The sequence below is a fragment of the Mustelus asterias genome, chromosome 5 (genome assembly GCF_964213995.1).
Source record: "Mustelus asterias chromosome 5, sMusAst1.hap1.1, whole genome shotgun sequence".
In the NCBI taxonomy this organism is placed as follows: Eukaryota; Metazoa; Chordata; class Chondrichthyes; order Carcharhiniformes; family Triakidae; genus Mustelus; species Mustelus asterias.
Genome location: NC_135805.1, coordinates 68,193,166 through 68,209,997, shown reverse-complemented (window position 1 = coordinate 68,209,997; position 16,832 = coordinate 68,193,166). Strand labels below are relative to the sequence as shown.

The 16,832-nt window shown below is 41.7% G+C and overlaps 1 protein-coding gene across 1 annotated transcript in view; it reads right to left on the bottom strand.

The window, feature by feature from the left end:
• The window catches only part of rfx6 (regulatory factor X, 6), a 92,031-nt gene that overhangs the window by 15,048 nt on the left and 60,151 nt on the right, over positions 1-16,832 (bottom strand). Inside the window, exons 17-18 of the mRNA XM_078213550.1 lie at positions 12,173-12,679; positions 8,927-9,139 (exon numbers count right to left, since the gene is read on the bottom strand). Coding sequence (XP_078069676.1) covers positions 8,927-9,139; positions 12,173-12,679 — 720 coding nt within the window. The remainder of the gene's footprint in view (positions 1-8,926; positions 9,140-12,172; positions 12,680-16,832) is intronic.

Genomic DNA, 16,832 nt, shown 5'->3' with positions numbered 1-16,832 from the left:
AATTAAATGGATTAAGGGGCTCAATGTATGATTCCTAAATTTGCTGTTGGCACAAAGGTGAGAAAGAAAATTGTGATGAGGACATGGTCTACAAAGGGATTTAAATAAGTTATGTGAGTGAGCAAAAATTTGGCAGAAGGAGTACAATGTAGGAAAATGTTATCTTGTCCACTTTGGCAGGAAGAATAGAAAAGCTGTTACTATTTAAATGAAGATTGTAGAACTCTGTGCTAAAGAATCTAGGGCTGGAATTTTAACGGCACGCCTGCCCGAGGCTCATAAGATCTTGCCCGAGGCCAATGGAGAATGCCATTCAGAAAGCCTCGCCCGCCCCGATGCCGGTAAAATCAGGGTCTGGGTATCCTGGTACAGAAACACAAAAAGTTGGTGTGCAGGTACAACATGTGACTAGGAAGCCAAATGGAATGTTGCTGTTTATTGGAAGGGGAATTGAATGGAAAAGTAGGGATGCTTTGCTACAGTTGTACAAAGTATTGGTGAGACTACATCTGGAGTACTAAGTAGATTTTTGGTCCCCTTACTTAAAGGCATCTTCAGAGAAGATTCACTTGACTGGTACAGAAAACGCTGGAAAATCCCAGCAGGTCTGACAGCATCTGTGGAGAGAGAATAGAGCCAATGTTTTGAGTCAGGATAGCTCTTTGTGACGAAGGGTCATCCTGACTTGAAATGTTGGGTCTAATCTCTCTCTATAGATGCTGTCAGACCTGCTGAGATTTTCCAGCATTTTCTGTTTTTGTGTCAGATACCAGCATCCTTGGTATTTTGCATTTATTTATTCACTTGACTAATTCCTGGGATGAAGGGTATCATATGAGGAAAGGTTGGACAGCTTGTCCCTATATTCACTGGCGGTTAGAAGAATGAGAGGTGGTCTTATGTAAGACATGTAAGATCTTGAGGGGGCTTGAAAGGGTGGATGCTGAGAGGATGTTTCCCATTATGAGAGATATTAGAACTAAGGGACATAGTTTTAAAAAATAAGGGGGTCTCCCATTTAAGTCAGAGTTGAGGAGAATATTCTTTTCTCAGTGCTTCGTTAGTCTATGGAATTCTCTTTCACAGAGAGCAGTAAAGGCAGGGTCATTGAATATCTTTAAGGCTGAGTTAGATAATTTCTTGATGGATAAGGGAATCAAAGAGTATAGGGGTACACAGGAAAGTAGAGTCAAGCCACAATCCGATCAGCCATGATCTTATTAAATTGCAGAGCAGGCTCAAGGGACTGAATGGCCTACTCATGCTCTTAATTGATATGTTTGTATGAATTTCACTCTGAGGTCACACTCCATTGTGCTATGGGGCACTATCACTATGCTAAATGGGATAGATTCAGAACCAAACAAGCAGCTTAAAACTGGCTATCCATGGGGTGCATCAGAAATAACAGAATTGCATTCAGCCACAATTTGTAACCTCATTGGCTGGCACACCCCTCACTTCACCATTAACATCAAATCAAGGGACCAATCCTGGCAAAATAGAGAGTGCAAGAGAGCTTAGTATTACAGGTTTACCTAAAGATAAAATGCCAACTGGTGAAGCATGCTAAACAGTGACAGTGTGAAGTCTCACAACACCAGGTTAAAGTCCAACAGGTTTATTTCAAATCACGATCATTCGGAGCGCTGCTCCTTGATCAGGTGAAGGACACTCACCTGAAGAAGGAGCAGCGCGTCGAAAGCACGTGAATCCAAGTAAACCGTGTTGGACTTTAACCTGGGTTTGAGAGACTTTTTACTGTGCCCACCCCAATTCAACGCCAGCAACTCCACACACAGTGACAAAGCTAAGTGCAACTAACACATCAGATCAAAGCTTTTCAGTTTTGCTACATGCAGCAGCGAATGTTAGTTGACAATTAAGCAAATAATCTGATGAGGAGGCTTCACAAACATCTTCATTCTCAATGATGGGGTAGCCCAGCATGCTGGTGCATAGGACAACATTGATCATCTGCAGCCAGAAGTGCTGAGTCACTGATCCATATCTGTCTCCTCATGAGGTTGCAAGTATCACAGATGTCCATTTTTAGCTAACTCATTTTAGTCCAGATGATATCAAGAAATGGATAAAGGCATCGGAAAAAGCAAAGACTACAGGAACTGACAATATCCTAATTGTTTTCGTGAAGAGTTGTGCATAGAAATAGCCATGCCCCTGGCCAAGCTGTTCCAGTGCAGTTTCTACCCAACAATGTTAAGTCTGCTCAGGTATTTCCAGTCCACCAAAAACAGGACAAATCCAACCTGACCAATTACCATACCCTCCCATCAAACACCTCCATCCATCCACCTCCTACCACTGCCCACCATCAGACTACTCTCAATCACATGGAAGGTGTTGTTGACAGTGTTATTGAGCAGCACTAACAACCTGATCATCAACGTGAGCAACAACCTGATCACCAACACTCAATTTGGCAGCGCCAGGGCTACTTGGCTCCAGACTTCATTACAGTCTTGGTCAAAACATGGACACAGGAACTGAATTCCAGAGTTAAGGCCAAATAGATACTGTGACAGAAAGAGAAGGTCAAAGGCTGGGAATTATGCACAAGTAACTTATCTCCTGACTTCCCAAAGCCTGTTCACCATCTTTGAGGCACAATTCAGGCATGTGATGGAATACTCTTCAGTTGCCTGGATGAATGCCAGTCCAACAATACCATTCAGGCCAAAAAGCCTGCTTGATTGGCACCCATCTACCACCTTAAACATTAATTCTCTCCACCACTGACGCACATCAATAAGCTGCACTGCAGCAACTCATCAAGCCTCCTTCCAAACTCATGACCTCTACCTCCTAGAACAACAGGGCATCATTTGTTTGGGAACATGACCACCTGTAAGTTCCTTACCAAGTTGCACACTATTCTGAATTGGAACTATACACTTATTCCTTCACTGTCGCTGGTCAAATTCCTGGAACTCGATTCCCAAAAGCACTGTGAACTGCAGCCATTCAAGGCGGCAACACACCACCACCTTCTCAAGGGCAATTAGTAATGGGCAATAAATGCTGGCCCAGCCAGTGATGCTCACATCTCATGAATGGATAAAAATGCTAAAATAGATATTCTGTTGTCTTCTTCTATTTACTTTGATTTCCTATTATTACTTGTACAATTCTTTTATCTGCCATATAATACATTTTGCATTAAGTATTTTTAAATTAGTATATTCTCTTTTAGGCAACTAGTCATGTAAGAAAACTTAGAAATGGACATCAACTACAGAGCAAAAATGCAAGAGCCTTTTCAGGTCACAGCAAATTATTTTATTGTCTTTACATGGCAATTTTAATGATATTGGATGAGAAAGACACCCAATCCCTTCTTTATGCCTCCTTCTTAATGTCTTACATTAATAGAATACCTACAGCTTATAGAAAATGTGAGGAAATTAACGGTAACTCTTTCTGGGGTGACAACCCAATTATTATTTTCAAGTTTGGGTTGGATCACCAGCCTAAGCAGATGATCTCTCCGTCCCCTTCAACCTTGCAAACATTGAAACTAGTTTTCAATCCCAGCAAGGTAAGTCAGATAGATCTGAATGTTGTCCGAAGCGACAACATGATTGTACAATCAGATGTAACAATTCCAATCCTATCTGAATGGACTCCTGAAAATTCAGAAAGCCAAACTGATTTGACTCTGTCAATTTATTTCACTCTGAGGGCCCGATTTTACCATTGTGTTGCACCCCTTTTCGGGTGCGAAAACTTGGTAAAGTCGGGCGTGAGGCGAGTAGTGCGATCCGCGCCCGCCCCCATGCTGGTTCCCCCTTTATCAAGGCCCGAAAATGGCCGTGATCGGGACCATGCCCAAATGGGCGCGATGGCCATTTAAATGCATTTGCATTTAAAGTTGGTCCGACGACTCTCTGCTTGAGATTGGTGGGGAGGGTGAAAGAGTGGTCTGCTGCCACTCCGCCTGTGATCAGTGGGGTGAAAGTGGGTTTCGCTACCACTCTGCCTGAGATCAATGGGGGCGGGGGAAATAAGGGGTCAGTAATGTTGTAGGGGTGGGGCAATGTCTGTGGGGGCCAGGGGAAGGCACTATACGGCCCGGGAGAGATGTAGCAGGGGAGCAGCATTCTATCATTTTTTTCTGCGCATGCGCAGATGGGGGCACCAATCGGAGTTGCAGGGCTTCGGGCATGTTAAACCCCACCCACAGGCTTGTGCAGTGCGATTCGGATGCGCTGATATTTTTGCAGACAGAGTGCATATGAGGGTGCCTCAGAAATGGTCTAAAAGTCGGACCTGAAACATTCCCAGTTTCAAGTCTGCCCAGCACTTAGAATCAAAATGGTAAAATAGGGCCCTGAATGTGAATGTGGGATTTTTGTTATAGTGAGGCATAAATCATTTGAACATTATAGGGGCTTGTATGAAAGACCAACCTAGTCAAGCAGAGTGAGAAAAAAATAAGTGTTGATATTAATGACCAGTTCTTTTATATTTGTCCATCCACCTCTTGAAGGCAGTCTGGTTCTTGTGAGTCAGCCTTCATGGGCTAATGTTTGGTACCACTGAAGATATTGGAGCACTGTTTACCCTTGAGTTTCATGGTACATTGGTGGCCATCTATGATAGAGAGAAAGGACATTGTCATTCATTGTCATACTTACAGTTCATAAAACAAGATTTTTTCATCATTTCATAATGTGGACTCTGAAAGGAATTCTATCTTGGTCATTTAGGTTCTATTTATAAATCATGACCACTACTAATCAATTCGTTTAAAACTGGGGTGTCGGAGGAGAGATTACATTTCGACAGAGGTTCTCCTAATTGTCCGTTCTAACTTAGGTGGTAGATTCACAGAAACCACAGAGAAAAAATGTAAATGACGTTTAACATTGTTTCTCAGGGGTATTCATGGATCTTCTGCTTAAGTTATGATGGTGATCTAAAGAAGCCCAGCGTAAATTCAAAGCATGATGTGAACAGGTTAAATAGCAAATTTAGACACAATTGTTTTATACAAGAGGTCATAAGAATATAAATATAAATCACCAAAGCAGGATGTTGAATAAAAGACCATAAGGAGTTCAAGAAATGATTATGTTTCTGGAGAAATTGAGGGATGTAAGAAGACTGGGGTTAACCCTAAAAGAAATGGAATCGCTGAGCTAAATAGCCATATTTTAACATTTTCAGCATTCCTACAAATGCTGCTGTAATTACAGGAGTTAGAATCATCGGGTGGGATTCTCTGGCGTGCCCACTGCTGGGATCATCTGGGCCCACAGAAAGGCAATGGACTTTTGATTGGCCTGCTGAATATCCCACGGTGGATCCCGCTACAATGGGGCTGGAAAATCCCGGCCAAGTCATTCATAAAAGCACAGAAAGTCATTCAGCCCATCTAAGAATCTGCTTCAAATGAGAATTCATTTTGGCAACCTAAATCAATTATTAATGCATTAATCTATTTATTGATTTACATTATAGTTTGAAGGGGGAAAACATTTAGGACTGGGTGAGGAGAAATTTCTTCACCCGGAGAGTTGTGAATTTGTGGAATTCACTACCACAGAAAATAGCTGAGGCCAAAGCATTGTGTGACTTCAAGGAGAAATTAGATATAGCTCTTGGGGCTAAAGTGATCAAGGGAAATGGAGGGAAAGTGGGATCAGGGTATTGAATTTGATGATCAGCCATGATCAAAATGAATGGCGGAGCAGGCTTGAAGGGCCAAATGGACAATGCCTGATTCTATTTTCTATGTTTCTATTATTAAGCATTAAAAGGCATTAATTTACCTTTCTGTTATAACATCTGTCACTTTAATTGGTCAGCGTAAATAATGTAATTTTAATGCTAGATTTATATTCTGATTTTTTTTTTTGTTGCTTGATAGCCTACTTAGTCAAAAGCTTCAAATACAGCTTGGAAATTTGAATGGGAGTTATTGATGATTTTTTGAATTAATTAATCAAGTTAGGGAACATTTATGGCAATGCAAGTTGTATAGGTCTGGCGGTTCTGGTGGCATTAATAGATTATTCTCATTCTGTACTTGTCTGAGTATCATCCACATTTTATGAAATTAGCATTTTGGCTGAACTGTACTTAAAACTGAATCAAATCTCAAAATATTGTAAGCATATCTCGGTAGAATGTATTAACGGAGAAAACTTACCGTCATGTCTGTCCAAATTGGGACTTCAAGTTCTCCTTCTCCTAAACCATGGATCAGCACTTGAAGGATCATCTGTGAAAGTTATTCATCACCGAGGCGGATCATTTGGATGGGAGTAAATTACCCCATCGTGCCTTCATTTGGTCATTAGTTTATTAATGGAAATAAATTTTAGAAGTCCTCTGATGAGCGTTGTTCCTTTTTTACATCAAAGGCACTGCAAATTGTTGTTGCCACATGGAAGTAGCATTTAACTCGGCAACTGCTTCTCCCCCGCCCCCAAGTTCTTCTTGTTCTTCATCAGGTATAAGATACCAAAAGTATGTTATTTGCTATTGTTCAGAAGTTTTGTATCAGGATGTTCACTTCAGAATCCAGGAAATGTTTAATGTACTACATTCAGATTCAATTATTCTTGTTTGCCACCATTTTAAGCACCATGCAAAAAGAAATTATGGCACCAGATTTAGTTCAAAATCTCCGTATTTAAATAATTTCCAAAAGAGCAGATCCAGTGCAGCCCAGGACAATGATCGCTAATGAATAAAAACTCCTTTTGGAATAAGCTCCGTGGCCCCTGCAGATTAGCAGCGTAAATGGATCCTTGACAAGTGGCTTTTACTGCCTATTTGGAAAGGTGCCATAAGACATTTTTTATGTTAAAGGCAAAATATAAATAGATGTTTTGTTGTTACTTGTTAAACTGAGAAGGTTCTATTAATTACAACATGTGGGGATCCTTTCAATGCAAAAGTACTGTGATTGGGTATATTTGGTGACACAAATCTTACACACTGTCAAATGATTTTCTCTTCCACAAAAAAGGGGAGAAGTGAATCTCAGTTTTTTTTGTATTCAGTCGTGGGAAATGCTGGCCAGCATTTATTGTCCATCCCTATTTGCAAGGAGAGTTGAGAGTCAACCACATTGCTGTGGCTCTGAAGTCACATGTACGCCAGACCAGGTAAATCTGCTTCCCTAAAGGACATTAGTTGATTTTTAGTAGCCTGGTATATTAATAAATTTCAGTGTAAAAATATAGTGATCGCAATTTTGTTCCACTTCCTCTCTCGGCATATTTTAGGCAGAGTGTAACTGAAATGCATTCTACCATATTGGACAGAAGCAGGCATGTGATCACCTGCTCAAGCCAATGAAATTGTCCTGACGAACATCAGGAGACCGACTGTCTATTTCCAGTGCTCCCAAAACAGGCGTGTAAATTCAAACTCTATCACAGGCCTTTCAGATATGCCAAACACTGGAACTCCCTGGTTATAATTCCTGCTGCCTCTTTAGAAAGAACTCATCTAACTTCTGGCTGGGCCACCAGTATTCCCCGGGGCCTCCAATCTGAACAGACATGACAACAGAGCCTGAGGTTCAATTTTGTGAATCAACCTTCACATCAGTGTCACTAAGGTTGAAAAATAAATTAGGAGTTACGGTTCATCCTCTCCTGCCTCATTGCAACAAAACACTACGTTTGCACCCACTCGAAGCACAAGCTCTCCTCTCCAAGCCTCAGGTCTCAGTCTCCTAACTCAATTCGAGATACACACCTCAGAGGAAACCACAAAACTCCATAGCAATGTAAAGAAGTGGAAGCGAAATGATATGGGCTTCCACCCCTTTTTCCTTCAGGTCCCAGACAGAAAGCTGTGAAATTCTGCCCAGTCCATCTCCCCACCTTATTCAGGAGATGTATGGGTCATTCCTTTCAGAAACCCACCTTAAAAAATGAACCCTTTGTAACACAATTGAAATCTTTGCATTATGCCTATCTAGTTAGTAACATGAACAAGTCCAAAATGCAGTTTTTGTGCAACATCAGAAAACATCACAATCAAAACTTTGCAGCAGTTCAAAATAAGTTTAGTACATTGAACCCATTAATCTTTACCAGTTAGTGTATTGTTATATAGATGTTTTGGCCATCAATTTCCATGGGGTCAGAGGCACACTTCTGATGCAGATTGGCCTCCAATATAAATGTGTCCCGGAGCAATCAGGCCGAACATGCATATTTTGAGTCGCAGCCTATGTCATTAACTTCTGATGGGGTTTGATTAGGCAGAACATCCGTGCACTATACATGTGGTCAATGACAGAAGTGGAGTGGGCAAGGTCAGAGAGAGGGACCTTACACACCAGAGATTTCCTCAATCCCAGGCTCTCCATCATCTAGTAACCTGGATACGGTGATAAATGGTATCAGGTTGTTTAAGCATTGCAGGTGGGAATATCCAGGCCTTAATTACTTATTGAACATCAACAAAATGAGAACAACTGGTCTTTTTATAAAATGAAACAGAAATTTTACCCAGGTTATTCAAAGTGTGGCTTTCCTGACCTGCTTTTCTTGTACCTTAGTGGAACAGGTATCTGCTGCTCCTACAATGTACATCAGATGACCCTGCTCAGGACAGAAAGAGACTGGGAAGAGGGATCCAGTTTAGATAGGTAGCCTGAGCCCCTGAAAAAGGTCATGTAAGAATATATATATATATTTTGGCAAGTCATCTCACACAGAGGACCAACGAGGAGATGATTTTGGCTGGAGGAGACCTGAGTATATCTCCTGACCCCCATTGGTGAGCAGTATTGCATTTTCCAGTTGTGTGAGCCATGAGGGTTCTGGTGGGTACAACTTTGTTTGGGACGATATTTACACATCGGCCATTGTTAATGGTTACTGTAAACAGAAACATAGAAATGGTTTAAGGTATGATCTGTATTTCATCAACTCACCTAGCGGAGCTCGACAGACTAGTGGTGATGAATCTGCATAGAATGATCCAGCCTGTTTCCTTCCATTGTCATCCAGAATGTTGAGTGGATCATGGATGTCATTGTAATCAATTACTGAACGAATGCTGCTAACACTACTAATAACAGATACGTGTTGGTCAATCATGGACCCCATCCTGTGGGATTCTGGATAGTTATTGTTGCTATAATATCCTGCAGTTGAAAAAGAAAGACATTGAATCAATATTGACCCACGGGTTTGATTTTCAATTCACAGTTGGAAACCTGATGCCTGGATAATTTCCTGGTTTCGACACTGCGCCACATCTCTGGCACTCAGAAGAACATAAGAAATAGGAACAGGAGTCAGCCATTTGGCCCTTCAAGTGTGCTCTGTCATTCAATGAGATTTTGGCCTTAATCCTACTTTCCTGCATGCCACCTATAACCCTTGACTCCCTTGTATTTCAAAAATCTGTCCAACTCAGTCTTTGACCCAGTCTCCACTGCTCTCTGGGGTAGAGAATTCCAAAAATGACCCTTGGAGAGAAGAATTCCTCAAAGAACAAAGAGAACAAAGAAAGGTACAACACAGGAACAGGCCCCTTTGACCCTCCAAGCCTGTGCCGATTGTGCTGCCCTAACTAAACTCCTCATCTCTATCTTAACTAGAGAAAGCCCTTACTTTGAGACAGTACCCCAATTGGGTCAGAGAAGAGCTCAACACTCAATTTCTGGTTCCGAGCTCTGCAAGGAGGTGGGCGATGCCTGTTGGGCAGAAACATCAAAGCTGACCTGCTGACTAATTTTCTGACTCCTGGTTCCCAGAGAAAATGGTTGGAAAATTGCACACTATGCAAGCCAGCATTTGCAATACATGCTCACACATCAGGTCAAAAATTACTCTTTTATTCTTTTCTTATTTTTAATATCTATATCAATCACTCAAGTTAAGTTTATTTATTAGTGTCACAAGTAGGCTTACATTAACGTTGCAATGAATTTACTGTGAAAATCCCCTAGTCGCCACACTCCGGCGCCTGTTTGGGTACACTGAGGGAGAATTTAGCATGGCCAATGCACCTAACCAGCATCTCTTTCAGACTTGTGGGATGAAACCAGAGCACCCGGAGGAAACCCATGCAGGTATAGGGAGAATGTGCAGACTCCCCACGGACAGTGACCCAAGCTGGGAATCAAACCTGGGTCCCTGTGCTGTGAGGCAGCAGTGCTAACCATTGTGCCACTGAGCCACATGTCAAGAAACCTGACAAAGCAGCCTTAGTACTGACACAATGGTCGAATGGTGTTGGGTGATATAAGGATTTATGGGAATTTTTAGTGTTCTTCAGTAAACATTTTAACACAACTGAGGTTCATTTTAAATCAGCCCACATTAATACAAAGGTGATGATGAATAAAGTTGTAGATTTTGGCTCTAATAGGATTCAGTGCTTAAGAAAACTGCAACCGAGCAAAATAAATGAGGAACAGCTTGAACTTTTGTCTTTTCTTTTTCACATGCTGATGTGCATGATTTGTATTTCTTGCAGTTTCTGTTCTAATTTTACATGTATTATATTAGCTGATAGCAGCTCACAATACCGTTGACTTGAATTTTACTGATTAGCACAATCAAGTAGTTAATGGGATCAAATCATAAAGGAGCATGGATTGCCTCAATTTCCTGTGTTTCCTCAGCTCTTAGACCTGTTGGTTATTAGCAATAGTCCACAAAGGACCATAAACAACTCTCTCCATTACAGAAGGAGAGAGCAAGAGAGGGAGAATTGGTTATATATCGCTTCAGTGACACCACTCTCCACCATAGGGCAAGTTGAGGAGGCAAGCCTCCATGAACTATATAGGCAGGCTGACTAGGGTTAGCTTAACTAACAAAGAAATGTTTCTCTTGAGTTGAGGAAGTCATACTCATAATAACAGACTAATGAAAGTGACCATCATTGAATAGAAATTCGACTGGCAAGTGTATTTAAATTGTTGTTTTCTCTGCCATTGAAGTATTTGCAACATTTGGGACTTTGACAAATATAGAACTAGAAATTTACACCTACCCACATTTCAAAATGGGACAAATGTTCTGAATGTGAATCTAACTTTTCTGTTGCCCTAATTCTTCAGGTAAGGATTAAAAATGATGGATGCCGAATAACTTCAGGTCCACAGTGGTTAATTTTTCAGCTCAGACATGGGAGTTTGAATCCATTCATTGACTGAAAAGCAGATATTGCTTTCCTTCCACATGTGTAGAATTACAGGTTTACATAAGAACATAAGAACATAAGAAATAGGAGCAGGAGTAGGCCATCTAGCCCCTCGAGCCTGCCCCGCCATTCAATAAGATCATGGCTGATCTGACGTGGATCAGTACCACTTACCCGCCTGATCCCCATAACCCTTAATTCCCTTACCGATCAGGAATCCATCCATCCGCGCTTTAAACATATTCAGCGAGGTAGCCTCCACCACCTCAGTGGGCAGAGAATTCCAGAGATTCACCACCCTCTGGGAGAAGAAGTTCCTCCTCAACTCTGTCTTAAACCGACCCCCCTTTATTTTGAGGCTGTGTCCTCTAGTTTTATCTTCCTTACTAAGTGGAAAGAATCTCTCCGCCTCCACCCTAACCAGCCCCCGCATTATCTTATAAGTCTCCATAAGATCCCCCCTCATCCTTCTAAACTCCAATGAGTACAAACCCAATCTCCTCAGCCTCTCCTCATAATCCAAACCCCTCATCTCCGGTATCAACCTGGTGAACCTTCTCTGCACTCCCTCCAATGCCAATATATCCTTCCTCATATAAGGGGACCAATACTGCACACAGTATTCCAGCTGCGGCCTCACCAATGCCCTGTACAGGTGCATCAAGACATCCCTGCTTTTATATTCTATCCCCTTCGCAATATAGGCCAACATCCCATTTGCCTTCTTGATCACCTGTTGTACCTGCAGACTGGGCTTTTGCGTCTCATGCACAAGGACCCCCAGGTCCCTTTGCACGGTAGCATGTTTTAATTTGTTTCCATTGAGATAATAATCCCATTTGTTATTATTTCCTCCAAAGTGTATAACCTCGCATTTCTCAACGTTATACTCCATTTGCCATATCCTCGCCCACTCACTCAGCCTGTCCAAATCTCTCTGCAGATCTTCTCCGTCCTCCACCCTGAAGGAAAGAAGCTGGCCGCATGAATAGATGTTATGGCTTTATTTTTTGATATTTACCGTTGGAGCCACTGGCAGGAAATGATGCTCCTTGACATGCGACTGAATTCCCCAAGAAGTTATAGGTGCCGGCATTCAGCAACTGCATGTTGTGTGCTTCCTGTGGATTTGAAGATGGCCCAAAATTAGATGGAGCTCTGGAGTTGTAGGGTGACACGGCACAGCTGCTGCTAAAGTAGTCCCTTGACACAGGTTGCTCATTGAAAGAATTGAAGCGACTGGAATCCGCTCGATGGTGGTAGACTGCAGGAGAGGTGTGAGTCTGATTCCTGAACATGGTTTGATAGTTGGAGTTAGTGCCGTAGTAGTTTTGATTGGGTGGGGATAATGTCTGGTAGAGGGAGTCTGGGTATGTGTGACAGTGTGTGTGGACAGATAATGCTGAGCTGCCATTCTGGGATCGAACAGCCATTGGTCCTTGGTTGATTACACTTCCTCGGTTGCCCAAAGTAGGAGATAGAGGTGGGGTGATCACATGACCATTATTGTGAGAAAGTTCCATAGGATCTGCAAGCAAAATGATAGGAGCAGCATTTATACCATCTGTAACTTTCATGACATAGCAGGCTGCCTGTGCGTGACTGAAACACTTGTCCTTAAATTTCCCTTGTCTGGCACAACTGATGCAAATTCAACTATACCTGTTGCTGACAGATTTCCACACTCATTTGTCTTCCTTTCCCATCAGAAACAGCACCAAATAAACATTCAATGGGATGCTAACATTTTAAAAAATTACACAGGCATCTCATCTCTTCAATAAACCTGTTATCCTGCTGGGTAAGGTGCAAAAAATCAGAGAATCCCTTTCTTAAAATGAATACTGCAAAAAGTGACATTTGGGGCTACACTGAATGGATTATCTAAAATAGCCAAATGGACTTTCTCATCCACAATTATTTTATGATCTTTTGATTCTTCATAGATTTAAAGGCCTGTAGTGGTTGAATGAAACTGAATTATTCTTTTTAATTGTTTAATTTTTTTTGACAAATTCTGCTGTAAAACATGAAAAAATTTGAAAATTCTGAGTGAATTTAGAAATTGCTACAGAAGGAGAATAAAAGGCAGTCTAATTTTGAGGGGGTTGGTCTTACAGTCACAACTTTCAGAACAAATTTAACATTGATATGGGGTGGCATGGTGGCACAGTGGTTAGCACTGCTGTATCACAGCGTCAAGGACCTGGGTTCAATTCCGGCCTTGATGGCTGTGTGGAGTTTGCACATTCTCCCCTATCTGCCTGGGTTTCCTCTGGGTTCTGCCACGCTCCAAAGTTGTGTGGGTTAGGTTGATTGGCCATGTTAAATTGTCCCTTAGTGTCAGTGGGATTAGTCGGGTAAATACTTGGGGTTATGGGGATAGGGCATGGGTGTGATTGTTGTTGGTTCAGGCTCGATGGGCCGAATGGTGTCCTCCTCTACTGTCGGGATTCTTTGACATTTTTCACATATCTAGCCCCTCTGCATTCAGCTCCTTAATCCATGGGGTATGAGCAGAACTTTTAAAAGTTGGATATGGATGTTCTTACACTTTTAGAAACATAATAAAAAGGACCAGGAATAGGCCATTCGGCCCTCCAAGTCTGTTCCATCATTCAACATGATCATGGCTCATCCTCTATTTCAATGCCATATTCCTGCGCTCTCCCCATATGCCTTGATACCTTTAGAGTCTAGAAATTGATTTATTTCTTAAATATATTCAGTAACTAAGCCTCCAAAGCCTTCCGTGGTAAGGAATTCCATAGGTTTGTCACCTTCTGAGTGAAGATGTTTCTCCTCAACTCAGTCCGAAATAGCCTAACCTATATTCTGAAACTATGGCCCTTTATTCTAGACCGCCCTCCTACCCCAACCAGAGAAAACCACGTTCTTGCATCCAGTGCATCCGGGGCTGTCAGAATTCCATACATTGTGGGATTAGTCGGGATTAGGGCGGCACGGTAGCACAGTGGTTAGCACTGCTGCTTCACAGCTCCAGGGTCCCGGGTTCGATTCCCGGCTCGGGTCACTGTCTGTGTGGAGTTTGCACATTCTCCTCGTGTCTGCGTGGGTTTCCTCCGGGTGCTCCGGTTTCCTCCCACAGTCCAAAGATGTGCAGGTTAGGTTGATTGGCCAGGTTAAAAAATTGCCCCTTAGAGTCCTGGGATGTGTAGGTTAGAGGGATTAGTGAGGGATTAGTAAAATATGTGGGGGTAGGGCCTGGGTGGGATTGTGGTCGGTGCAGGCTCGATGGGCCGAATGGCCTCCTTCTGCACTGTAGGGTTTCTATGATTGTCCTTAGTCTCGTGTAATTTGTTTCGATGCAGGCAGTCTGTTTTTGTCCTTGTGGTTTGTCATCCTTGGAATGCTTATGGCTTCTTCAGAACTACTCTTGTTTAATTCTACAGCATCCTCTAAGTATATGCTATTGATTGGAATATACTTTAGTTTGCCACTCTAAATGAAATTAGGGAACAATCTTGTCATTCAAAAATGGTAAGAACTTTATATCTGACATTGTGAGCTGCACCTTAGAAAAAGCTTTTCTCTTCTATTATTTTCAAAACTCATTAATTTGGTGAGGGAGTCCAGAACTAGGGGTCATAGTTTGAGGATAAGGGGTAAACCCTTTAGAACTGAGGTAAGGAGAAATTTCTTCACCCAGAGAGTGATGAATCTGTGGAATTCACTACAACAGAAAGTGGTTGAGGCCAAAACGTTATGTGATTTCAACAAGAAATTAGATATAGCTCTTGGGGCTAAAGGCATCAAGAGAAATGGGGGGGAAGGGGGATCAGGGTATTGAATTTGATAATCAGCCATGATCATAATGAATGATGGAGCAGGCTTGAAGGGCCGAATGGCCGACTCCTGCTTCTAGTTTCTATGTTTCTATGTAACACAATGGCAAATACATCTATTTTAAAACACTCAAGATTTTATGTGGAATCAATATGAGGGATCAACATGATGAATAAAAAAACATTCTATTTAACTATTTTATGCAATATTTTATCCTGTGAACAACCAGGATGGGAATTGAACTATTTTAATGGAAGAAATGTATTGCGATTAGAAAGTTATTTTTGCATGTGCTATATCAAAACCTAACTCTCAGATAGCAAATAGCTACAGCAACAGTAAACTGAAACAAAGCTTAGTGTTATCACGAGAACTGATATTTGTTGAGGACTGAAAAAACAATTGTTTTTGACCCGAAAAGAAATTGTAAGCAAGCATAGGATATTCATGCTAAGGTTGTAAATTTAATCCTGAATATTGTTTGCATTATGTCTGTCAAAATAAATCTGCCACCCAGTGTGCCATGCGCAAACTCTTGTGCAATTTTGACTTCAAGGTGTGGTAATATAATGACTAAAGTAGACTTAGTCAATGTCTAACAGTTTTACCACATTTTAATATATCTGTCAATGCTCACCACAGAGAATTGGCATAAGCCTAGTTGTTGTGAGGCTCAACCAACAGCAGGGATTCTTACATGTTTAAGGCTCAATGTATCCCTACAACCAATTTGTGTGGCAGTTGTTTCTCCAATTAGTGATTTGGGAGCAAATAATGAGTTTGCATTATCAGCATATGCAGAGTTAGTGTATCAGTAGTCCTAATTCCACTTGTCTGCTTTATTCCCCTGTCTATTTATTCCCCTTTTTCTCTAGTTAACTACCTACTTTACCCTATGCACAAGTGTTCTGTGCTTCAATCATTAACTCTGATAATGCATTCCTCAGATTTGCAACCCCCTGTGTAAAAATATATTCTGTGACTCTTTATCCTAACTTTGCTACATTTAATCTTATATCTATGACCCTTTTCCCAGGCCACTTAATCACCTTGTCCTTCTAGAGTATGACTAACATCTCAATTACTTTCCTTTTATATCTCTCCTATTATTTTTAACTAATTTAGGATTGGCTGATTATACTGTGATTAGTCAACAACTCAATTATCATTGTAACATCTAACTGCCAGGATGTTAGAAGGTGAACTATATGAAAATTTGTCTTTATTTCTTTCGCATAGCAATTCTCTAAAATCTGCATTTACTACTGAGAGGAGGTTCAGGGGATACTCAGCGACAGCATAGTAGGAAATATTCTTGGAACAACAGGTATGGATGCTAGATGCAGTGTAACTTAAGCATAGTTAATCATTTCAAAGCATCTAAAACAGTAAATCAATTACACAGCAAACAAAATGGGGGGAAAATAACAGATTCTGGCAGCAAATACTGCTCAATGAGGTCTTTGAAGGGCCAAGATCCAATGGGCTCGATTTTACCATCAAGTTGCACCCATTTTCGGGCGCATAAACTTGGTAAAGTCAGGCGTGAGGCGAGTAGCATGATCCGCGCCCACCTCTGCGCCGGTTCCCCCTATACCAAGGCCCAAAAATGGCCGCGATTGGGACCTCGCCCAAAATGGGCGCGATGGTCATTTAAATGCTTTCACATGCATTAAAATTGACTTAATGGGCTGCACGCCCAACCTTACTGGCACTTCCCCCTTTACCACTGCGTTCGCCTATTCAGGTTTGGCACGAAACAGACATACTCTACAAAAGTCCGATTCAGGTGCTCCAGTTAGTGAAGAGGTAAGTGCCAGGCATCCGATGGCTCTCTGCTTGAGATCGATGGGGTGGGCGAGGCAATGTCTGTG